The sequence below is a fragment of the Talpa europaea genome, assembly GCF_964194135.1.
Source record: "Talpa europaea genome assembly, chromosome: 8".
Taxonomy (NCBI): Eukaryota; Metazoa; Chordata; class Mammalia; order Eulipotyphla; family Talpidae; genus Talpa; species Talpa europaea.
Window position 1 is genome coordinate 120,521,278 of NC_140075.1, and position 25,940 is coordinate 120,547,217.

General features: G+C 51.7%; 1 protein-coding gene across 2 annotated transcripts in view; it reads left to right on the plus strand.

Moving 5' to 3' along the window:
- Positions 1-18,881: 18,881 nt before the first annotated feature.
- The window catches only part of FBLN5 (fibulin 5), a 57,871-nt gene continuing 50,812 nt past the window's right edge, over positions 18,882-25,940 (plus strand). For both annotated transcript variants that reach the window (XM_084241215.1, XM_084241216.1), the window contains exon 1: positions 18,882-19,122. In XM_084241215.1, coding sequence (XP_084097341.1) covers positions 18,897-19,122 — 226 coding nt within the window. In that variant the 5' untranslated portion in view covers positions 18,882-18,896. The remainder of the gene's footprint in view (positions 19,123-25,940) is intronic.

The window sequence follows — 25,940 nt, forward strand, 5'->3', positions numbered from 1 at the left end:
TTTGAGATTGACTTGGTTCCGCTCACCACAATTCCCTGAAGATCCATCCACATTGCAGCACGTCTGGGCAATTTGTTGCTGCTTCATAGTTGAAAGTGTATTGCAGATGTGCTTTTGTTTTAAGAGCTGAGGTATCTTTATAAAGGTATCTTTAAACTAAAAGTTTGCTCACACACATTTGCACAAGTTTCATGTATAGGAAAGTAGTCAATCAATCATACAGCTGCGTTTTTATAACTAATGAGCAATATCACTGAGCACGACACCGCCTGCCTGTCTGAGGTGTTGATACGAGAGGTGCATTAATCCAGGAGTCATCGTTCTCATTGTTGTGGTCGTGGGAGCCATGAAATCACTTCAGCAACACCAGCGCTGGGCATTTGATACTAATGACAGCATTTTAGTTTTTTATAAACCTGTCATAAAAAATCCTAACTCGCAACTTAATTATATCAGGATGCTCATGGTTGATTCGTTGTTGAAGTTGTACATGTAAAGACATTTCTTGCAAATTTTGTGAATTTCAATATGCCTTGAAAATAGAAACATCTATATAACAAAGAAAGGTGAAAATGATACTAATCCAAATGTGTAAATAGGCCTGGCTGTGGCCAAAGGTAAATTTGGTTGTTTGTAAATTTTGCTGTGATTAACTGTATATTTTCTACTGTATTTAGAAAATTGGATGTCTTTATGTGTTGATGGATAAAACTTGTTTTTCTGAAGAATTTTAGAACTGAGACATTGCTGCCTCAAAACATCACCTGTCTCCTTAGTTAATTTATTTATGTTGCCACTCTTTATTTAGTACACTTTAAAGGAAGTTGTCGTACAAGTTCTATATTAGAACTGCCAACCTGCCTCATGTCTGTTCTGCCCATTATTATTTCTCTAGGAAATTATTACTTACAGATTTTTATATGATCCTTTCAAAGATACTTTCATTGACCATCCTAAATTATTTGCTGCTTGCCATTGAAGTTTCATTTCAGTGTGGAGCATCTGAAATAAAAGTTCCTAAGTTTAAAAATAAAACACATGATCCTTCATTTTGAAGAAATAGAACATGGAAAAAATTTTTTTCTCTTTTAATTTTGAGAAAGGAAATGCATGGTGGGCATATAAGTTACATCATATTTTAATTACCTTTTATGACATTTTGAGTTTTTCTTTTCCTGCTCAACAGTCTGTCCCTCCTCACCCCGTAGTTTAACATAAGTCTGAAAGCTGTTGTGGGTGGATTGTGTATCCACATGGCACGTGACCTTCCACGACTGCTATTTAAGTAAGTTCGTGCCCTTGTCCTAAAGCTGTAATACTCCACGTTCCAGTTGTGACACCATTGGCACTACCGCCGACTAGGATGCGTACTAGTGTTTGTTGATCTGAAGAGACAAACATCTCCATTTTCGAAACTAAATTATGTCAGAGATGAACCATCTGTACCAGGGATCTTCTGGGCGGCCATTCTGTGAGGCAGCGTATCTGATGAGTGATGTTAGCGGGAGGACAGCAGCAGCAGAGTTGTACCACAGTGTTTTGACTGCGGTAATTCTCCTGTTTCCTTCTCAAGAAACTTACTAGAAATTGTGGCTGAATTCTGCCTTAGCTGCCACAGTCTTCCATGACATTCCTCATGGTGTCAACCACTAGGTGTGATAGCAAATCCAGCCGTTGAATTTCATGTTCGTGTCGTTCCATATCATGTGGGTGTGCTTTAGTTCCTGCCGTTATTGGTTTAAAAGGGGTGGGGGGAACAGCACCAAAACGTAACAAAATATGGGGGGAAAGCAATGACTTTAATAAAACCAATCAACTAACATATCAAATACTCCCCCAAATAAAGGCTCCAGTTTGTCTGAACATTGTAATGGTTAATTGGAAGGAGGAGAGACGCAGTGACTTACCCGGTCAGAAGACATCGTGTCTTCAGGATGGAAGCGGTGAGCAGCACCCAGACAGTGCTTGTTCACATCATGCTCAAAGCACTGACTTTGACTCTTAAAGCTAATAATGGTTTTCATATCAAAGTATTGAAAACATCTTACAGCAACAAAAGTTCTTTAATTTTGTAAATATGAAGTGATATTTTGTAAATATGAAGTGATTCCTATGGAAAAAATAATGCACTTTTAATTCTGACCAAATTCCGACATTTGTGATTATTTACCCGTTTTTACTTTTCCACTTATGAAGGGTTCTCTTCCACTTAAAATTGACAAATTGAATCTACGTGTGGGAAATTTACAACCCAAACTTAATAAGGGGTTGTCTTTTATAGAGCTGAAATCAATGCATTTCTGAACTTCTCAGGAGCACCGCAAGGAATAAAAAGGAAAAAAAAAAACCTCCAAATAAAAATGATATATGTAAGTTGGCAATGTTTCATCCACAATAAAGAAAAAATTTTTTTAGTTAACAGCTGCTGACTTTTTCTTTAGAAGGGAGAGAAATGACTTACACATGTTGTTTATAGCAGCCGTGGATGAACCACCGAGGCTAATGTGTCCAAGTGTTGGCCGGATGTCTGCTGTTGGGAGACCATCTGAGCCTTGGAAATGTTAAGAATGAACAACTTGGTAGATGCTGGAGATTGTGTATGAAAAGGCCTGAGAGATGGTGGCCAGCCTTTGTTGGTGGTTTTTTTGCTTCCGAGGTGATAAGCATTTTATCTGCGAGATAATCGGTCATGTCTGTCTGCATTTTTTCCTTAGATGTGGGACTTGAATACTTGGAACTGTTCGTGTGGTAGCAGCGTTGGAAAGAACCTGGGCTTCAAAGTTGAAAGACATTGAACGCTGATTTTGACCATTTCTTGTGTGACTTTTAACAAAGTATTTTGACCACGGGACTGTTCTCACCACTGAAATTACACCCGTCTAGGAGCTGACGCGGTGGTGAGGGTCACGTGACTCATCCATTCATAATATTTATTAAATGAATAAATGTGCTCCTTGTGGAAATGTCCTGTGAGGACTGTGGTTCCGCACTGCCGAGTTGTCGTGATTACCACCAACAGCGGATGAGAATGTGAGGGGAGGAGGTTGTTGCTGAAGCCGGGAGTTGTTTCAGGAATGTAAGGAGGGGTCAGAAGTGTGGGGTGTGCTTGCTGCGCGAGGAGATAAATTTTAAGAGCAGTCCTCTGGAATTCAGGGCCAGGAAGTTGTTAGCTTTAACTTAGGGCAGAGCCGGGGGGATGGTAGGAGCAAATCCCTGTGGTCGAGTGCCTTGAGTAGGCGATGAGTGAGTAGAGGTAGTGTCTGCAGGCAGCTCTTGTGAGGCAACGAGGTGCTGGGAAAGGCATTAGTAGGAGACAAAACAGGTGGAGGGAGAATTGTTTTAAGCGGGGAGACTTGCCCTTGGGTAAGTTGAGGAGGGTGGAGAGAGGAATTCCTGAGAAAGGGCTCTGAGCACAGCTGGAGGGCTTGGCCTTGGACAGGAAGGACTCCTTTGCTGACACGAGAGTGATGGCGGGTGTGGACGATGGCAGATAGCAGGTGGATTGGGGCCGCGGGAAGTTGTGGGAATTTTCTTCTGTGAGGTTGGCATCCAGCTTTATCTGCTAAAATTGAAGGGGGCGGTGAGGCATGATCAGAATTGGGAAATTCATGGTCAAGTGGGAGGGGCAGATGCTTGTCGATTACTGGGGACGTGGGAGAAGCACCGGTGGGGCATGTGCCAAGTGCCGGGAGCCTGACTCGGGCCTGGCAGGCTATGGGCTGGGAGTGGTGGCTCAGCACAAGGTAAAGGGAGCAGCACTTAGACACGCTAGGTGGGAGCAAGCGAACCGATGTCAGGAGTCAAGCAGCTCAAAACGTTATCAACCTGAACCTTGTTTTCCTGTTCTTGGCACTTCGGTCATGTGAATATATGATCGATCTGAGGGTTTTGTTTTTTTATTAAATGATTCAGCTAATTTTTCTTTTAAGATTTTTATTGTTGTGTAGAAGAAATGGATGTACGCTAGAGGTGTAGGGGGCAGGGGGTGAGAGGATTCACCAGAGACAGTGGGGGACAGAAGGATTAACTGAAGTACACTGCTGAGGGGAGCAGCGGGGAGACAGGAGAGGTCTGCTGCGCCATGTGGGTAGCTCCCTGGCAGGGATCGAACTCAGGCCATGGCGGTGATAGCACTGAGATAACCCCTAGGCCACCAGGGAGAACCCCTATCCGAGGGTGTTACAGCTTATTGTCATAATTTAATACATCCAGTAAATGAATCCATTATCACAACAATACTTGTCTTGGAGATAAAAACTGATGTTAATAAATGATCATGCTGTGAAGAGGTCAGCCAGTCCTCCCTGCAAAAAACAAGTATAAACTAAAATTGTCCAGCCATTTGGGAACTCTGATTATTGATCAAAAACAGACAAATTTGAAATTGTTGGTATTTGAAAAACTTCCGGAGCTGCAGGTGACAACTGTCAGCGTTGGCATCTGTAAACGTACTGCCTGGCGCTCCCCACCCCAACAAACCTCCTGGTTTTTCCAGCACCAAGGAACATGCAAACCTTTGGCCACACACTGAGGGGCAAACTCAGTGGCAGGGGGAGCAACCCATGGCCTCTCAGTTAAACATAGCAAACCTGAAGAAAACTCAGCTTGGACCTATGCAAAGAAAATCATAAAACATTGTTAAAAGAAACAAGAAGACACAAAGAAATGGGTTGAAAGAATTAACATTACCAGGCCTTACAAAATGAACACTCATTCCGGATTGTTCTCCAACACCCAGAACGTACTCAGTCTCCCTATTTAGATCAGAGGTCTGTCTGCTCACCCCTCGGACCAGTTCAAATCAGGATCCGAACACGGTCCCAAACATCGCACTTGGTCGCGATGCTTCAGAGACAGTCCGTGCGCTGTGCTCTCCCTTCCTGCTCTACCAGCGTCCTGCAAACGGCCTTCTCAGCCTCCTTTGCTGGCTGGCACCCCGCTCAATTCTGCCAATGAGAAGCATTTATGGGAGGCTGGAGGGGCGGGAGGAGGCCGAGGTCAGGGTATTTTTCCCTGCTCGCTGCCCATGGCAGTGACTCTGTTACGTTGGTGATGCCAACTCCTCCTTCGGGCAGCAGCACTATGATTCCCCTTCTTAGAGGTGGCCCCGGCTCCGGGGTCCTTCAGCATCATCTTGTCCTTTGCATCCTCCAGCATGGGGGTTGCTTCCTGATGTTGTTTCTCTCTGGGTTGCTTCGACATTCCTTTTGTCTCTTCAGCACGTCGGTCACCAATTCCTTGTATGCAATTCCTCTGTTGAACTGCCTGGCATGGGCATTTTTTCCCGACCAGAACTTGATGGAGGCAGACATTTTTTTACACTTTAAAAAAAAAAAAAGTTATATCATTGATTCTTCTTCCTCATGTTTTTTGTTTTTTCATTTTTTCTGTTCTCTATATTTGTTGGCAAACTGGCAGATCTAGAGCCATGGCGACAGCCACCAGTTACATGTGGCTATTTAAATAATAATTTAAATAATAAAAAATGCATCTCGGTAGCGTTAGTCATGTTTCAAGGGCTTGGACACCACCGGGGCTAGTTGCTCCCATGTTGACAACACGGACATAAGGAACATTTTCATCATGGCAGAGAGTTCCAGTTCACTGGTCTCAAGGTCTGACTAGATTCAGAGTCAATACTTCAGCGAGGACACTTGGAAGAGAAGGCTTGAGTTGGACAAACGTCCCATGTCCACGTCCTTGTGTTCAGTTAAGTGCTGAAAATGAAGTTTCTCACCATGACCACCTGGGGTAGATGTTTTAATGTAGATTCCTTGTCCAGCTTCCCCTTCCCTGGATCAAAATCCCGGGGTAGTGCCTGTTGCATCTTGAGTAAGTCTGTTGCACGGTGACTTCTGAAAGCATTAAAATAACAGGACATGGAGGTGAACGCTTTCATCTTGTGTTCTAGCTGGGAACAGAACTAGGAAGGAAGTGACGCGTGCATAAGTGAACTGACTTAGGTAGCTGACGGTTGGGAGAATGAGCCCATGTCCAGAGAACAGTTGACATATTTAGAACAGAGTTCACCATTTATGCCTAACTCTCCTCAAATTTGCTCACATGCAAGTCTGTGATGGTTTTCACCAGCCCATGTGCAAGCTTGAGATTCTGCCTCTCCTACATTTGATGTTAAAATCCAATATGGAGCCTCCCCTGGTGGCGCAGCAGTTGAGCGCTGGGCTGTGAAGCTGCCCGCAGCCTCTGCAGCGCTGGTTCGATCCCCGGCCTCCAGCGAGGGTCCCACATGGCACGCAGACCTCTCCTGCCGTGCCCGCTGCTCCCCTCAGCAGTGTACTTCATCAGTCTGCCTGTTCTGTTCCCTGCTCTGGCTCTGGTGAACTCTCTCACCCGCTTCTGACTATAACCTAGTGCTTGTATAAATAAATAAATAAATAAATCTTTAAAAAAAAATAAATTTCAGAGGTATCATGCCTCTGAAATAATTTTTTAAAAAATCCAGTATGGTGATGTGGTATATGAGAGTTGTATATATTTTTCATTTTTATTCAGTAAAATGAAACGTTCACAGCATCATGTTCCCTCAAATTTTTGAGAAGGTTGATTTTGCTCATCTGGTAAACTGAAGCATCTGGGAGCCACCCTATCTTCTGTGAGTTGTAGTTAAGAATCAGGTCACTACCCATCATATTATCTTAAATTCATATTAAATATATTAAGTTTGCCCCAAATATTAATCTGTACTAAGTCTTAACAGACAAAAGCCAGAACAGCAAAGAGAAGAATGAAATTTGCGATTTTCTTGAGGGCACCCTGGGGCTCCAGGCAGCCTGTCACTGAGAGGAAAAATCCCCTATTGCACACGTGGTTATATGCTAAAGTCTCAGTCAGCTCACACAAGCTGTAAGAGAAGCCCAGGTGTTTTCATGATTCACTGAATTTCCTGAGAATTCCAAGTATGTGCAGAAAATCCTGACATCCTTCAACCAGTTGGTTGCATTAAATACAGTCAGAGATGAGACACGTAAATGGGAAAAAAATTCTGGAGAAGTTAGGGAACTTGGGTTCTAATCCCTCGTTTGCTTCTGGTTATATGATGTTGGGGAAATCCATTTCTCTGGGACTTGGTCTTTGCGTCTGTACATTAGGGGGTTGCAGTAAATGATGTATAAGTTCAGGACTCAGTCACCAGCTCCTGGCAATGCCTTTTTATTATATCCCCAAGGCCCCTGGCGGCCTCCCTTCGCCTGTGCACCTACTTGCCCTGCTGTCCGGTCACTGCCTCCTGGTTAAATAAATACGTTAATAATAACATTTCCTAACCTTTACTGGGGGCCTGCTGTGTGTGCCTGGGTCCCGGCTAGGTCTTTCAGAACACTCTTTCCTTTACAGGACCATGATATATTTTTATCCCCATTTTGTTGTTTATTTTTATTTATTTTAATCATTGTTCATTTTTAAACAATATTTGCTTCCCCCCACCCCTCAGGCGTAGTCCCCGTGGAATGTCCCCCAAGGCACCCGCGCACATCACCCCAGTGCCCTGGGCTCCTCCCTCCCTCCCTCTGCTCCCTCTCCCGCCTCCTCCCCTGCAGGACGTCTCTGATTCATAATTGTCTGTTTTCGCTTTCTTGTGTTTTGAACTTTTTACCCCCATTTTGTAACAGAAAGTGTGAAGCTCAGCAAGGTGAGCAACTTGCTTCAGGTGCTGTATCTGCCAGGGTTTTCCGGAGAAACAGAACGAGTCTTTTTAAAGGTCATTGTATGTTGGACATAAGCCTGACGCGGAGCAGAAACCACAGGGGACGAGACGAAGGAATCCACATGCATAAAGAGACAAGATGTATGTGTTTCCAGAAAGGTCCGAAAATCAAAGGACAAATGGAGGAAAATATCTGCCATGTCCATGAAAATGGAGAAATCTCTTCACTCTGGAAATAAAAGTGGGCAAAGAAAGCGAGCGGGGCTGTTTCGTGTGCGGCTGTGGTCCCGGGGCCGTGGGGTGGGCGAGTTACTAGGGAGATGTTGGAAATAGCTGGGTCAGGGTGGGCTTTGGACACAGCGACAATCAGGAGGGCAACTCTTCCTCCACCCCCACAGCCACCCGGGGGGGACAGGGAACCCCAGGAGCAGAGTATCCTCCTGCCCAAGGCCGGCCGGAGGGAAGTGGCAAGCCCAGGACAGACGTCAGACTCCTGTTGCCGCCTTGTTTTCTCCCCCTCCCCACGCCACAGTGGGAGACACCTCGGCCCGAGATCATGTCAGCTTTTCTCCAAGTTGCTCAACTTGCTCTGGTGGAAAACAGGCAGTGATTTCCTCTCCCGCCTCACCCTGCAGGCAGGTTGACCATAGGTGAGGTAACATCTCCCCACCCCACCAAATGCTCCCCGTAAATAGATTTTTCAATTCTATGAGGCTCGCTTTCGAGTGGGTCATCCACGCTGCCCGCGCCAGGGCACCTCATGCCCGCAGGTGCAGCCAGGCCCGAGCTCTGCCCTCCACCTGCTGCCAGCCGCCGCCCGGGTGGGGTCTCCCGGGGACAAACGAGAACGGGCGTCTGGGCACTTTCCCGGCTGTAGTAGGGCTTGCTGAGGGGTTCAAGGCGAACCCCCACCTTGAAGAAGGGACTTGGACTGCAGCCAACCCACTTGTCTTTTATAGAAAAGTGGCAAGGTTTCATCTGATAAAGGGTTCAGTGGGAGCGAGACTGTCATTATCCATCAGTGAACCTTCCCAACTGTCCCAACTTCACTATCAAGAAATCACTTTTGAGCAAGATCTTTAAAATTAATTTATTTTATTTTTTTTTTTTTTATAATAGAGGCATGTTTTTCTTTATTTATTTGTTTGCTTGTTTGTTTGTTTTGTTTATACATGCACTGGGTACAGTCAGAGCGCGGGAGGGTGAGAGGATTCACCAGAGCCAGAGCGGGGAGCAGAGCAGGCAGAAGGACCGGGGTACACTGCTGAGGGGAGCAGCGGGCGGCAGGCGAGGTCTGCGCGCCATGCGGGACCCTCCTCCGGTGACCGGGGAGCAGCCGGGGATCGAACCGGCGCTGCAGAGGCCGCGGGCAGCTTCGCAACCCAGCGCTCTACCGCTGCGCCACCGGGGAGGCCCTAAAATTAAATTTTTAAAAAAGTAATTTTTTAAAAAAGATTTTATTTTTATTTATTCAAGAGCCGGGGTACAGGCCAGAGGTGCAGGGGGTGCGAGGACTCCCCCGAGACGGAGCGGGTCGCAGAACAGGCGGGTGCGCTGAGCTCCCTGCGGGGGGAGCAGCGGGCGGTGGGGGGAGCAGCGGGCGGCGGGCGAGGTCTGCCGCGCTGCGTGGGTAGCTCCCTGGCCGGCCGGGACTCGAACCCGCGCTGCAGAGGCTGCGGGCGGCTCGGGGGGGCCCCTGAAGTTAAGTCCGTCTGACTTTGTTTTCCTGGGCTTGGGCGAGGCGGCCCCAGCGTCGGGGGAGCGGGCGGGGGGCTGGCGGCCCCGGGGTGCTGGGAGCGGCGGGCGCGGGGGGAGTCCTGGGGGCTTGCGGGGCGCAGCGGCGCGTGGAGGCGCCTCGGCCGCCGCCGCACCCCGGGGTGCCGCCCCCCGCCCCCCTCCCCGGGCCCTGCCCGGCCAGCGGCGTCAGCCCGGCCCGCCGTCCCCCCAGAGCCGGCCGGGCCCCGCCCCGCCCGCCCCGCCCCGCCCCCGCCCGCCCCCCGCGAGACGTGGGGCCGGGGCGGCCGCCCGGCCGGGGAGGCCCCCCCAGCCGGCGCGCGGCCCTGGCAGGCGCCCCGAGATCGCCGCGCGTCTGGCCGGCGGGGCTGTAATCCGAACCAGCTGCGCGGCGGCCGCGGCCGCCCTGGGATGAGGAGCAACTCGCCGCGCGCAGTCCTGCGCCCGCCCGCCCGCGCCCCGCGCCCGCCCCGCGCCCCGCGCCCGCGCCCGCGCCCCGCGCCGCCATGCCCGCGCTCGGGAGGTAGGTGCCGCCGGGCGGGGCGGGGGCCCCGAAACCCCGCGAGCCGCCCGGGCCGGTGCCCCGCGGGCCGGCCTCGAACCGGCGTCCCCGGCGGCCCGGCGCCTCCCCGCGGGCCTGGGGGCGGCAGAGCGCGGCCCGCGGGGGGACCGGGCGGGATCCGGGGCCGCGGCGGTGTCCGCGCGTCGCCCCCGCACCCCCGCGGGGCCCGGCCGCGCCCGCCGTGCCTGCCGTGTCTGCCGGGGGCTCGAAGCGCGCAGCCCCGGGGTCCGCCCGGAGAGCGGGGGCCGCGCAGAAGCGCCTGCGAGCCCGGGGTCCCGTCCCGGGGAAGCGGCACTTCAGGGGGGCGCCGCGGGGTCTTTCCCCAGCGGACGCCGGAACATGCAGCTGCTTCCAGCTGTGTGTGCATGTCTGTGTGTGCATGCGTGTGTGCGTGTGTGTGCGCGTGTGCATGTGTGTGCGCGTGCGTGTGTGCGCGCGTGCAGTCGTGCGTGTCCTGAGAACCCCCTGGTACTGCTGCCATCCTGGGCCGGGACGGCGCTTCCCTGACAGCCTCAGACTCGGTGGGTCTCCCGGCCCCCCTCACCGAGTGGGATGAGGCATCCGATGGGTGGACCCCCTCTTGCAAAAGTTCCGGGGGACAGCCGTGACAGCAGGGGACCCCCAGTAGCCCTGCAGTTGGCTTACTTTGGGGCCGTCTAGGGTTCCTCATGACAAGGTGTGGCTGCTTAGGACACGGTAAGAGCCGCCGGCTGCCCGGGCGTGATTTCCTCTTCAGAATCTTCTCAGTTTGGCTGGAATTTTCTTCGCCCCCAGACCCAGCCGTGGCCCCTCCGGGCGGCTGGGCGGAGGCTGGAGCTCCCGCGGGGGACCTGTCTCAAGGGGCCTGGGGAGCGGGGGGCAGCGGGGTCACACGCCTTGCCCGCTGGGCTTGAGGCGCACGGCCTTGTCAGGCTGTTCCGTCTCCAGCACCAGTGGGGCTGAGTTTTATCACCCCCCGAAGGAAACTTCATGTGAAGAAACAGAAAAACAGTGAAATTCGTAATATACAGCCTGGAAAACAAATTTGTTATTCTTCCATCCCTTCCAGATAGAAATCTGGTCTTTGCAACTATCAAATCAAATGTCAAAAGCCCTGGGATTTGGCTCTGCCCTGTAGAAGGTCGGCGCTGTCTCCGGCCTTCGAGAACCTGGCTCCTGCCGGCACTTAGACGAAGTGAAAACCTGTGGACTCTTGGGGGGTGGGGGGTCTTTATTTTTTGGAAGTGGCTTGTATGTACCTCCTAGCATCAGGCTCTCCTCCCTCTGGTCGTCACCTTTACTTGCCGCCCACCAAGCCTCGGGCTGCTGAGTGAGAGGATCCTTGCATCACGGAGTTGAGAGTTTTGTAATCTCTTGCCTACAGTTTTTATAAAGGGAGGGATTGGAAGATGGGGGGGGGTATGTTGGGCGCAACAGGCCATGAATCCAGCCGTGTCCCCAGGTTTACTGCCCTCCTAAAGACGTCCTCAAGGTCACCTCCTCCAGGAAGCCTTCCCTGCCTGGCCTCCCACAGCCTGGCTCTCAGGGACTCACCGCATCCTTCTGTCGTCCTTCACACTTCTGTCACCGCATACTTCTGTCGTGCAGACACCGATTCCTGCGGCTCGTCTTAGTTGTGTCGCTGTTGCAGGGTCCTTTCAGAATACAGGGGTTCAACACTTAGGGTCATGCCTGCAAGGAGTTGTTGCTCAAAGAGATTGTTCTTGAACTGAATAATAGAACCGAATCAAGCTCTGCGTGTGTATAGCTTCTGTTCTTTTTTCCAGCTTCAGCACTGGTAGATGCTCAATACCTGTCGCACGGTGGTGCAGCCAATCTCCAAACCTCTCTTTATCTTGCCCACCTGCAGCTTTGCTGCCCCCACTAAGCGACAACCCCCAACCTCCCCGGCCCAGGGCAGCCCCGGTCCCTCCGCTTTCTGCCTCTGTGATTCCAACTGCCACGGTCCCTCCGGTGAGTGGAATCGTACAGTATCTGTCTTTCTGTGACTGGCTTATTTCATTAGGAAAAGGTCCTCAACATCACCCATGTGGTCGTAGGTGTCGGAATGTCCTTCTGGAAGGCGAAATCATGTTCCACGCATGCACGGGCCACGTGTCCTCAGCCTTCGCCCAGCAGCGCTTGGGCTGCTGCTGCTGCACCTCTGGCCTGTCGTGCCGAGTCACGTTAGGAAGGCAGGCGTGCCGCGTCCCCGAGGTCCCGTTTTCAGTCCTGTGGACACACGCCCAGAAGCGGAGTGGCTGGGTCGCGGGATAATCCGTTTTCAGTCTTTTGAGGACCTTCCACCCCCTGTTCCGCAGCAGCTTGCACGGCGCCCCGTCGCCGTCAGCCGTGCAGGGGGTTCCAGGCTCTCCCGTCCCCGCCACCCTTGCTGTCCTCTGTGCTCTTCCCACTCTCGCCGTCTCGACGCGGGCGACCTGCGCCCGTCCGGTCTCGTGTCAGCGGCTCGTGCTGGTCTCGATCTTCCGGCCCGGGAGGTAGAAAGCCCCGTCGCGGGTCGGCTTGGCGGGGTGGACGCCGAGTCCGCTGCTTCTCGACTCGTCCTCCAGGGTCTGGTGCCCGGGCCCCCTCTCGGCCAGTGGGATGCGCTCGCTTCCCGACACGCGTGTCTTCCGTGGCCTTAGCGCTCCCCGTGGGCGCGTTTCCGTCGTCGTTGGCGGGCGAGGCTGGCATCCTTTCCGAAGACAGTTCACAGCCCAGGCGGCGCGCCCGGGCAGGAGGCGGAGGCCCGCGGCCTGGTCCGCACAGTGTCACCAGCACAGCGTGGCTTGTCCACTCTTCTTTGAAGCGGCAAAACCCTTTATTTAGAAAAGGTCACTCGACGTGCTCAGTGTGCGAAACCAGCACAAGGGCTGGCTTTGTCCGGGATGTTGGGGAGTCAGGACCCCCCCAGCCTCTTCCGGTGCACCCCTCCCCTGCCCTCCTTTACAGGCACAAGGTGAAGGCACCAGTGTAAAATCAGGGGCGCCTGGAGCGCCATGCTGACCCCAGACGTGGGTCCCGGTCGCATCTTGGGCGCTGACAGGGGCTTCTTCTCTCCACAGGCTTCTCACCGTCACCGTCCTGGCCCTCTGTCTTCAAAAGCCCGGGAATGCGCAGGTGAGCCTTTGCTCGTGTCATGATCTCCAAGTGTGCTACAAGCCAGAGGGTGTCCGGCCACGTACTGCAAGTCCTCGGATTGTGGAGGAGGGCGGGGCCGCACCTGGACCCAGGTGTCTGGCTGTGCAGAGATTGCAGGTGCACCCCAGGGGTGTGACTCGTCCCAGGTGCGGTCCTTCATCGGGGCTGGCACCTCCAGGTCCTGGCTCCCAGCCGCGGCCCCTTTTCGTGACGCCACGCTGCCCCGTCGGTGCCCCTCAGGGGTCTTGACTTTGCAGATCTTAAAAGGTCAAAGGTTCTCCAGCGTTTCCAGGTGGTGGGACCCCTGTGATGCCTGCTTGAGGCCCACAGGAAAGGGGGCGTGTGGGGGGTGGCCACTCTAGGAAGTGGAAGAAAACGTGCCCACAGGCAGCATGGGCCGCAGCCGCCCGACCCGCGTGGGGCGAGCCCCTCAGAGGCCCGTGCAGGCGGAGGTGATGCTCCCATCGCTGCCCACAGCATCCGGGACTCTCCAGAGCCCGAGTCTGTGTCTGCAGGGGACAGGTGGGCCCAGCTCCCCTCATGATCTGAGCAGGGCCGAGGGGCTGTGGGGCCGGAAGGGAGTATTTTTCCTCCTATAATTGTGAATTTTGAAATGCTTTCTGACCAAAGAGCCAGAGAGGATCCTCATAAGATTAGCAAAGACGTTTAGACCCCGGAGGCACCCGGTGGCCTCTAACCCAGCCCCCCGACAGATGAGGCATTGGGCCCTAGAGGCGGTGGTCCTCACTGCGTTGACCTCGCTCACTGACTACGCCCACACTTTCAGCCTTTACAGCCACAAGAAGTAAGTACTGTCACCCCATTTTACAGAGGAGGAGACTGAGGCCTAGAAAAATTGTGGAACGAGGGGCTCCAGTGAGAATTTGAAGCCAGGTGGGCCACGCTCCGCACCTGGTCTGTCCCCTGGCTCCTGGGCTTTATGGCACAGCCTCCTGGCTCAACTGCTTTGCTTGTGCCCCAAGGCCTTAAGACACCTGCACCCCTTCCGAGGAAGTAGACTCAGTCTATTGTCTCCACAAAGCAACAGGCAGCTCAGGGGAGCCTGAACCCCGAGGGATAAGCCAGGGAGGGGCTTCCGCAGTCAGACACACACCTCCTGGGCTTGTTTCTATAGACCATCAGTCTCCAGCGTTTTCCCAAAAGGCTCACAGATTTGCCACTTCCAAGACAGTTTTTTAAATGCATGATGTTTCACTGAAGTTGTTCGTGAGGCTTTCAGCCCCAGGGGACTGTTGAGCTCTATTTCTGGAAGCATCTTTGTGTAATTGTCTTGCTGAGGTTCACAAAGGAATTTCTGCAATTCTACTGTTCTTAAAAAACTGTCACTGGAACTTTTTATGTACAGACCTCAGAATCGTGTAGAGGAATTCACAGAGGGCACAGAGCTCATCTGGGGCACTGACAGGGTGAGGTTAAATAGCACCCAAAGAAAGACAATGCCCTAAAAAGCAGTCAGATCCCTTCCCAGAAGGGAAAAACATGGGGCTTGCTGGTGGGGTGGATCAGATGGGGTTATTCCCTTTGTCACTAGAGCTCAAAGATAACCATCCTCCTGATCACCATCCTCCACAAAAGGCGGATTTGAAGCGGGGGTGCAGGGAGCTTTGAAAATGGGACCAAGTTTAAAATGATTGTAACACGCAAAACACAAAAGGACGAATAGGGGCTACACCAGAGGCGTTCGTATGACCCGCGCCTGTTTTACTTTCCTCCATTTCCCAGCATTTCTGTGGTAGAGTTACAGCTCTTTCTTAGTGTGGAAAAAGGCTCTAACACGACCGTGCTTCTTGTCTCCTCTTCCCGCAGCAACAGTGCACCAACGGGTTCGACCTGGACCGCGCGTCGGGACAGTGTCTAGGTACGAGGCTGCGCGGGCCCTTCGGGGTGGGCTTTCGTGACCGCTTCCCTGCAGGGCCCCTTCCCTCCGCCTTGGTCCCGCGCGGTCAAGCCTGTATTAACCGTGGAAGAAAGAGCGACACGGGATGCTGGAAACCAACATCCTTTCCTGGGTCACCTTTTTGTGTGTCTAGCGCCCGACTAAGAAGGGTGAGGGGTTAAAGATGAGTCACCATCCCTCTCTCCTCGGGGAGCTCGGCATCTGTGTGTCCCGTGATTGCCATAACAGACTGGCGCACATGTCATGACTTCAGCAGCACCAATTAATTATCTCACAGGTCTGAAGGTCAAAGGTCCTCAGGGATCGGCCAGGCTGAAGTCAAGGTGCTGGCAGCGATGGATCCCTCTCTGGAGGACCTCGGAGTAATCCATGTCCTCGCTGGTGGGCCTTGATGGCAGAGTTCAGCTTCTTTCATTTTTTAAAAATTGAGACATGACTGAGACACACCAGCGCGCGGGCGGAAGGCGTGCTGAGCGTTGGTCTGCTGCACATGTGTGAGGCAGCGTGGTCGCCACGGTAGCATCTGCTGGTGCCTCTGTCACGCCACATAGTTACTATTTCTTTTTTGTGGGAAGCACATGGAGCATCACACAGTTCAGCATTGTTAACGCTAATCTCAACGCCGTGCGCTAGACTCCAGGACTTGGTCTTCTTCTCACTGGAAGCTTGTGCTGTTCGGCCAGCATCTCCCCATTTCCGCTCCCTCCTGACCCTGGTAACCACTGTTCTGCTCTCTGTAAGGTCAAGCGTATTAAATTCCTCCCACAAGTGAGGTCATGCACTAGTTGTCTTTCTCTGACTTCTTTTACTTCGCATCAGTCTCTCAGAGTTGCTATAAATGGCAGGCTTTCCTTCTTTCTCTTGATTGAATAATAATAATAATAATCCATCTTAGGATGTTTCCAGATCTTGACGAATGTGAATAAAGCTGAAACATGAGGATGCAGATATTTCTTCAAGATTTAGTTTTCATTTCCCGTGGTTGTATACCCAGAGGTGGAATTGTTGGATCCTAATACAGTTCTATTTTTAAAATTTTGAGGAATTTCCATACCGCTTTTCACAGTGCCTGCACTCATGTACATTCCATAGAATCCAGTTTCCTGCAGCTTTAGCTCTGAGGCCTGTTTCCTTGCTGAGGGCCTTTGCCAGTCTCTAGAGGCCGCCCTCATTCCTTGGCTCATGGCCTCCTCTTCAAAGCCAGCACCATGAGTTACAGCCATCACATGGGTGAAACTTGGCTTTTTCTGTTGCATCTCTCTGGCCAGCCTTCTGCCTCTTCTTCTTCCACTTTGAAGGATTCTTGTGATCACTCTGAGCCCACCCAGATAATCTCCCCATCCTGAGCTCAGATAATTAGCAACTTTAATCCCGCGTGCTACCTTCTTCCCCTTTGCCGTGTGACTTAACAGGGTCACAGGTTCCAAGAATAAGGATGAAGATGTTTTGGGGTAAGGTGGGGGTGCTGTTCTCCTAGCACACGATCTAATGGGTGAGCTACACCAAGACAAAGTGAACTCTATGGGGTGGAATAAAATCATTGCCAAGTCAGGGGGAAAGCAGTGGGCCCTATAAAAGTGGGGGAGAGAGTGACACCTTCAGTCTGGGGCCAATAAAGCAAGTCTTCAGGGAGGTTACATTTGAATTGGGTTTTGAGGGATGAGTAGGATCCTGAGAAATGGCATTCTAAGTGGAAGAAACAGCATCAGTGAAGACCAGAGTGGAAAGAACTCTTGGAGCATAATTTGTTGTGGCACATAACGTATATAAAAAGAATAAGCTGGGTTCTCTGCCTGCCCCCCTGGGATTTGTTTAGCTTTTAACTATATTTGCTTTAGGTCTTCCCTAAGTTTATATCCACTAAGAACAGAGAGGAGACTTTGCTCAAAAAAATGATGAGCGATGAGGCATCGGCCCCCATAGAACATCTCAGTTTGCCCTATGATGTGGCGGTGGGTGAGGAGGGCCAAGGATGAGGAGAGGGGCAGCAGCCTTAGTTTCTGGCCCACCAGTTTTTTGCTTGTTTTTGTGGAGATAGCGTTACTTTACAACACCATCTAGGTTTCAGGTGTACGAGTTCTCATTCCAGAAACTACACATTTCATACCACACCCACAAATGTCAGGTCACCCCAAACTACTCCTCCCCTTCCCCTCTGGTCACCCCCATTTTTATGGCAGAGTCTAAGGATTTATTTTTGTTTTTGTTGCGTTTGATTGATTTTGCTTTTCTTTATATTCCACAAATGAATGAAAATGTCTGATATTTGTCTTTTTTGCTTTTGATTTATCCATCCATGTTGTTGAAAACGGCAGGTGTCATATTTTTAATGGCTGAGTAATATTCCATTGTGTATCTATACCACATCTTCTTAATCCATTCATCTGCCGTGTCGTCCAGCACTTGGGTTGGTCACGTGACTTGGATGTTATGAATAGTGCTGCAACAAACACAGACCGTGTATACCCCTTAAATTCATATTTTTATATTCTTAGGTAAAAACCCAGAAGTGGAATTGATGGATCACATGGCAGTTCTAGTTTTAATTTTTTTTTTAAAGATTTATTTATTTATACAAGCACTGGGTACAGTCAGAAGCGCGGGAGGGGGAGAGAATTCACCAGAGCTAGAGTGGGGAGCAGAACAGGCAGACTGACGAAATACATTGCTGAGGGGAGCAGCGGGTGTGGCAGGAGAGGTCTGCGCGCCATGTGGGACCCTCGCTGGCAGCTGGGGACTGACCTACCCCACTTAACCATGATTTCAGGCTAACTGCTAGAGAACAGAGTCTTCTGAGCCTCAGTATTTCCCTCTCGCGAGGTGAGAGCTGGCATGAGGTCTCACGTGAGGTGGTTGGGGTGAGCTGTCAGGATTCAGGCAGATGTTCCTGAGCCTCTGTCCAACATGGAGCAGACCCTGAGGCTGGTGAGCTGGCCCAGTGTATGGGACCGGGTGGGCTGCTCGTGCAGGGTAAGAACACAGGCCTCCCCTGTCTACACTCTGGCAAGGCCGATTGCTAAGGAACCGACCTCTCCTCTCCAGGTCTGACAAGCAGAGCACCGGCCTGGCTGGAAATGAGCCCAGCTTGGCATGGTGCGAGCTGGCTTCACAGTCAAGCTCCGCTCTCTCAACAAGCAACTAGCTCTTGACTCAGCCTTTCTTTCTTGTTGCAGGCGACTCTTCCCTGCCCAGCTGTTACTTAGAGTAGAAGCGGATGGTTCTTAGCTCCATCCTGATGTTCCCACAGTGTAGTTTGGGCACAGAACAGTATCTGAGATGTCTTTAGACCGCATGCCCACAGATACATATTTTGTTACCTTTTTTTTTTTCCTATGCATATTTATTTATTTATTTATTTTTTAAAATAATAAATTTTATTTTTATATTCCCCCATACAATTGCAAACCCCCCATTCTGACCCCAATCCCTCCCCTCCCGCCCCCCACCCCCCAAAAAGTGTCTCTGGCTCATAGTTTTTTGTTGATTTTGATTTTCTTTTATGCCAGTTGATAGTATTTTTCATTTGGTGTCATCATATAAGATTAAAGAAATACTCTGACTTGGGTTTCAAATGTGAGTTCATCTAAAGAGAAGAATTAAGTTTTGGTGGCTATGGCCCGGATGGTGACGGTGGTATTTGAATGGCTGATGCTTGGGTGACACGGGTCAATTTGGTTCGGTGCGGCCAAGTTACCTGCTGGGATTACCTGCTGGTGTTCAAGAGCAGATCCTATGCTCAGACTCAGACCCCCAGAGTGTCCTGGGGCCCTGCCTGGCCCTCTTGATGCAGGGCTCTGCTTAAATATGTGCCGTGCACAGTGTGGACACTAATGCTCATCTTTCTGTGGCTTCCAGATGTCGATGAATGCCGGACCATCCCTGAGGCCTGCCGGGGGGACATGATGTGTGTTAACCAAAATGGCGGTTACCTATGCATTCCCCGAACGAACCCGGTGTATCGAGGGCCCTACTCCGCCGGCTCCTCCTCCTACTCAACGCCCTACTCAGGGCCGTACCCAGCAGCTGCCCCGCCGCTCTCACCTTCAGCCTCAAACTACCCCACGATTTCCAGGCCTCTCATATGCCGCTTTGGATACCAGATGGATGAAGGCAACCAGTGTGTGGGTGAGTGGCTCGGCCTCTTAGGTTTCCTCTCCATCGTGCCCTGGTGAAGGCGTTGTCCACACCCAGCAGGTCCCCCCAAGTGGGGCATCAGCTGCCATTCAACACACAAGTGGGGTGGCTACTTTCTACCTAATCCTTTCACTCGGCAGCCCGTGTCTCCGGGAAACCCCCCGGGGGAGCTTGGTTTGCTGTCTCGTTCACAGCTCTCCAGAAAGTCCATTTGCTTTTCTTTATTTTCATCTAGCTATTGGTTCATCCATGGGCCAGTTGCTTGTATATATTATATATCCATTTCAAGATCAAGCTCATATTTTCTGTGACAGTAGGAAATGCATCTGGTCAAATGCGGTAAATGAATTTCAGAGAGAACATCTAGAAAGGACCAGAGCTTTCTCTTCAGTGCCTCTCACCTGTGATCAGAGCAGATGATCCTGTAATTAAAAAAAAAAAAAAAAGAGGCCCAAGGCCATGTGTTCTGGAAAGAAAGTGGATTGCTTCTGTGGGTACCAAGGCCCAAGGGAGCCTTGCTGATGGGGACATGTGGTAAATTGACCTCTGCACGCAGGTTATGCCTTGAGGGCTCAGAGGACCTAGAGCGTGGTGTGGCCGATGCCCCGGGGAGATCTGGTGTCCCTTGGCCAGTGGCCTTTGAGGAGGGTTACCCGAGATCCTCCCTGGTCTCTTTGGTTGTGGTTGGGCCTGAACCTTGTGTTTGTCTCTAGCTGTAGAAGATGGTCTAGCGCCATCATTCTCTAGAAGCGTCTTTGACCGTGTGCCCCTCTACAAAATATTTTTGAACCTGGATTCTCATTATATTCGTGTTTGTAAGTTACATGCGTATCTTGTTATATGGCTTGATGAGCATAAAGCATCCATAAGAAATAGAAAAAAATTGAAAAGAGGCGATAACATACATACGAACTGAAGTTTGAATATTCCCTTCCTGTCCTCCCAGCGCGTGGAGAATTCTGGCCTGATTGGTGAGATGTGCTCTCTCTCCTCTCAGCGCTCTGGAGTGCTGAGCTGGTTGCTCTGTCCTGTCTTCTGTGCACGCCTGCGGATGCATGTTTATTTCTACCTGGATATGTAAATAGCGTGCATGCAAAAGTCAGAGCTGCAGGGAAAATTGGACACACCGAAACCCATGTTTCCCCAAGGATGGGGCATGTGTGTGTGTGTGTGTGTGTGTGCGTGTGCGCACGCGTGCAGAGAGAGAGAGAGGAGGAAAAGAAGAGGGCGTGTAACACTTTTAGGACAGACAAGCTTGCTGAGCGTGCACGCCCCGTCGAGCATGGGCCGAAGCCTTGGTGGAGAGAGTCACACGTTCCTTCGGCGCTTCCTTGTAGCGAGCAGCAGAGCCATTGTCACTGGAAGGGGCGTCTGCCACCCTTCACCTCAGCCTCTTTATTTTACAGAGAAGGGAACATGGACTCCAACAAGCCATGTAAGTGCAGAGGTGGGGTGGGGGTCCAGCTCTCCCATCATCCTGATCCCCCCATCACCCCGCTCATCTGGCAGAAAAGAGGTCACCCCCTGGGCCCCGCAGGGAGCTGCGGCTGGGCGAGCGCCGCTCTCCCCGGTTGTCGTGGGCAGGGTGCGCGGAGGGACTGCGGGCGCGCGCACACCTTGAGGTGACAGGTGAGGACAGTCGGAGTCCTGCAGGCTGGAGGAGGGTCCTGGGGGGCTGGGATCAGCCTGCTCTACCTCTGTGGAACTGGCGGAAATGGCCGCAGGGCTCTCCAGGGCGCCCCTCAGACCCGCCCTCAGACCTCTTTCCAGGACCCGGCGACCTTGAGAATAAGGACACGGCTGGGAAACCGATTCAGCTCCGGTCCCTGTGACATCATGCAGTTTTATGGCTCCAAACCTGTCACACGGGAGCTGCAGAGCCTTCATAATGGGCCTTTATGTAAGAAGAATACAATCTAGCATCCCCGGCGAGGGCTGGCACGGGGCCCGTCCGTTTCCAAAACGTCCAGCATTATGCATTCATAAGTCTCGGCTCTCTCTCACTTCCCGTCACCCCACCCCAGCTTCCTGAGGTGCGGAGGTCCTTCTGGGCATTGTGAGAGGCGGCGGTGTGGCAGGGGCTAAGGAGGGCCAGAAGGGGAGTCTCTCTGCCTCATTCTCCCCGGGGAGCAGGGCAGCCGGGCCAGAGGCTGCTGCGCGGGGAGCTGTTGAGGAAGAGGGACAGGGCCTGGGGTCTGAGGAGGGAGACTGTGTTTCCAGAGCTTTGGTCTGGTCTGTGGAGGAAGCGTGGCATGAGCTGCGTGACGGGAGGGCTTGGGCAAGCTCTCTGGAGCCGCAGTGTTCTGGGAGGGGAGGACAAATCCACGGCAGTCTTCTCCTCATCGAGATCAAAAATGAGCAGCAGCAGCAAGAGCAGTGATGGCGAACGCTTGCCCGGTGCCGTGCGCAGGGGCCGCGAGTGAACACGCCGACCCCTCGCCCTCTGCGGTGGGACCGTGACTGTCCTGGCTCCAGGCGGACGCAGAGCACAGAGAGGTGGAGACCCGCAGAGTCGTGCAGCGACGAGGGCCTGAGCCGGGATTCGAACCTGAGGGGGCTCGGGAGGGCACCACACCCGGGCTAGGGAGCCGCGCTCACGGCACAGGCTGCACCACACGCGCTGCCGCTCGCGGCCAGTTTGCTTTAAACGAAAACTCGTCCTGCCCCGCTGATGCCCGGGTGAGAGCTGGACAGTGACACCATCAGATGTCCCCGGGTCAGGAGAACCGGAGGCTGACAACGTGATCAACACCAGAAGCGTCAGCCGCACCGGGCTGTCCTGACGGGCGGTTTGCTCCTGACGGTCTTTGTGCACCTCGTCACAGGAAGGGCAGCTGGGGGGCGAGAGGGCAGGGGTCTGCTCGGGTGCTGGGCCCGCCCTTCTCCCGCACCAGCGACCAGCCATCTGAGAAAAAGACGCCCTCGCAGGTTCGATTCCTGCCTCTGCTGGTGGCTTCTCTGTGGCCGCGGGGCCAGAACCTGCCATTCGGCTGACAGACGCATCCCGGCTCTGGGTGAAGAAACGAAGGCTCGCTTGAAGGCCCTCGGAGCCCGTCCTGGAGCCTGGTGAAAAGGCTCGCCTTTCTCCACAATTAAAACGCTGCTCCGTGAAGCCCGAACCTAGACGACAGCAGAGGCGGGTCTGGTCACCCGGCCTGGGGGTGTGAGCGTGGGCCTCAGCTTGTCTCTTCGCCACCCTCACCCGGCGGGTGAAGGAATTAATGTCAGATGCTACTGATTTGCCATCTGTGTCCAAGCCTATCTGACTTGGGGAGCGTGACTTCGCCCCTCCAGGCGCGCACGCCCTGCACTCACCACCCCCCGCCCTGAGCCTCTCTGCCCCTCTGTCCCCCCTTGTCACCTCCGTACTTCTCAGAGTCCAAGAGTTATTTTTGTCCCTTGGCCCGTCTCTCTGGTTATTTATATTCCACACATGAGTGAAATCATCCGGTAATTGTCTTTCCCTTTCGGACTTATTTCTCAGTGGCTTGATTTAAGGCAAATCCCAGACACATTTCATTTTATCCTTAAATATTTATGTCTCCCTGAGATAGAGATTCTTCAAAAAAAAAAAAAAACCATCACCATAGCATCATCAAATGTGCAAAAACCAGCAGCAGCGTCAGTTTTTTATCACTCAGTATCCCAGGAGTGTTCCTTCTCCCGGGTCCTCTCCTAAATGCCTTTTTCTCCCTTTGGGTTATTTGCATCCGATCCAAACTAGCTGTGCCCCTGTGTCCACGGCGTTTGGTCGACAAGTCTCTTCAGGATCTCAAACTGTCCAGTTTTCCTTGCCACTCGCTTATTGAAATGGCCGAGTGGTTCGGCCTGTAGGATTCCTGCCTGGGCATTCTTGTCGCGGTGCTGAGCATTTTCCCTCATCGCCTGTATTGCTCCGAAAACTGGTCAGGGTTCAACCTAGAAACTGGATCCAAGGCAGGTGTAATCCTTCTGGCAAACTGATTTGGTAGTGGCCTTACTTTTTCTAGAAGCCAGCGGACGCCTTTCCTGTGGCTGACTTTTCCCGGGTTTGGACGCAGTGGTGAGGAAGCAGGCTTCCCTCTCCTGTCCACATTAGACTGTGCCCTGTTCCTGCAGGGCCGGCGCCCAGGGACCCAGTGTCTCAGAGTTTCCTTTTGCACTTTTCTATTTTGGTTTCTACGTGCTGCTCCTTCTGGAACAAAATTTGGCCTCAGTTCTGTGTCCACAAACACCTAGATAGAAATCTGGATCACTGGAGGCCCTCGCAGACAGAGCGCACCGCGACCCGAGACTGACAGCCTGTGAGCCAAGAAACACTTGTGTCATTAAGCAAACTGGCATCTTGACTTTCTCAGGACTAAGGCAACTTCCCCAAGGGCGCTGGGACTTGTGACTGGTCAGAATGTGTCCCCCAGATCCTGGAGCCTTGGAAGATCTGGTGACCAGCTTCTCCGGGGATGGAGAGCCAGATGGACAGAGTTTACTGGCAAGGCGCAAAGAGTTACTGAGTAGAAGTCTTGCCTACCTAGGATACAACATCACACACACAAACCCAAGGGGTCTGAGCTGATCAAAAGGCATTTCCGAAGCAGGGAGGGTGCAGGCTTAATAGTACTGTTGCTGGAGCTTTGGGGAAAGGGATGACTGGAGACGAGGGGTCAGGGCACTGGGATTTGGACTCCCATTCGGGAGCCTCGCCGTCATTTGGACCCCACGTCAGGAGCCTCAGGAACGGACCTGTTTCTCAGGTCAGGTCTTACCATGGGTTCCACTTCTGTGTTTGTTCCCTGTGGGGCTCAGCTTGTCTTTTCTCCGGGTGGACATTCTGAGTTCTGGCTTTGCTTATTTACTTGGCTGAGTGGCAAATTTTGGGACTCCACCAATAGCTAATGCTCATGAAATGTTTTGTGGTAAAGAAAGCAATCTTTTACCAGAGCCGAGCTGCACCAGGGACTGCAGGAATTCTTCCAGTCATTTGTGAAATTACAAGCAATATCTTTACTCTCCCTCCTGGCTTGGAGTTTTCTCATTGATCAAAGTGCCTGAGTGGGCAGAGAGGAACACATATGGATCCTTTTGGAAGACGAGTGGTATTGGCTTGAGGCTTTCTCTTGAGTTATTTTTCCTGAGAGCTGGCCAATATTTATTCAACCATTGTTTACCAGTGTTGTTGGTGCCAGATTCGGGCCTAGGTATTGAGGGAGCCTGGAAATGGCCAGAGGGTTCTCTCCAGAGTATTATCAAGGAAGGGAGATTAGAGACAAAACAAACAGCTGAAATACTAGGTGGCTTCTGCTAGGTTCCTGAGATGCACCACGAGAGAGCAGAGCTGGAGAGGCTGCAGGCTGGGAGTGGAGAGGGCTGGAAAGTGGAAGTCAGACAGCCCTGGACTCTCACCTTGGTTTAGCTACTTCCTAGCTGAGTCTTGCTTACCTCAACTGTAAAACGGGTGTTGACAATGCCTGTCTCACAGACCACAAGTACAAATACCTTGTCTAGGGCCTCCCTGGTGGCACAGGGGTTAAGTCTCAGCCCTATGAAGCTGTCTGCAGCCACTGCTGCATGAGTTCGATCCCTGGCCAGGGAGCTGACCCACATGGCACAGCAGACCTCTCCTGTCTTGCCCGCTGCTCCCCTCAGCAGTGTATTTCAGTCAGTCTGCCTGTTCTGCTCCCCACTCTGTCTCTGGTGAATCCTCTCACCCCCACACCTCTGGCCTCTACCTCAGTTCTTCTATGCATAAATAATTGAAAATAAATCTTTTTAAAAAGATAAAAGCAAAGAAACAAAGAAAACAAATATCTTGTCCGGTGCCCACATGGAGTATCACACAATGAATGTTAATTGTGAAGGGCTCTAGAAGGAGGCTACGTGGGTCTTGAGATGATGACTTGTAAAAGATTCTGAGTCTGAAAATGTGGTGGAGGCCTAATTCTTCAAGATCTTAATCTAAAGCTGAGCATGGTTCCTTCTCACCTTCAGGCTTGCAGGACTTTCCCAGCCCAGCCCTTCATGCGCCGACAGTCAACTGCTTCAAGATGCCAGCAAAGCCTGGGTTTGTTTAAATTGTGGAACCAAACAATGGGAAGTCAGTCCAATGTGGCATTTGTTTCAGTGGATAAAATAGGATAAGAACACGCAGAAACCTCAACCCTGATGTGGCATTTTCTTGCAGGTTTTTCTTTTTTCTTTCTTTCTTTCTTTTTTCTGTTGGGGCAGGGGTTGACATGGCTTGTAACTTAAAACCATGTTCTCAGGATGAGACCAGAAAGAAAATCAGGAAGCTGAGATCACACTTTTTTTTTTTTTTTTTTTAACGGCTGAGGGCATTGGGCCCAAGTAGACCAGGGGAGGAATAAGGATCCAGGATGGAGGGGTGGGGGGAGGGGGTCACAGTTGGGTTTGCTCCTATGTCCTTGCTAACGGGCCTTGAGAAGACTCTTGTGTGCAGCCCCCTCTCAAGTTTCCCGTCCTCCATCATCTTTCTCAGTCATTGGCTGGAACAGCGAGCGAGCAGTTTAGCCTCTCTGAATCGGTTTTCCCGTCTGTAAGCAGGGATAACAGAACCAAATTCTATAGAATATTTATGAGGACTGTATCCTGCAAGGCTTTTTCAGATGTGAGGGAGAAATAAAGGCCTTCCCAGGACCTTGTAGGGCTAAACCCTCAAGAAATGTTGAAAGTTCTATCTAAATCAAAGAGAAAAAAATCCACCCAAAATTGAACAAGGAAGTCGAACCAGAAAACTGAAGGAAAAAAGTAATAGTAGCATATCCTTAAATATCAGTAATCACCCTAAATGCAAATGGATTGAACTCACAGGGTGG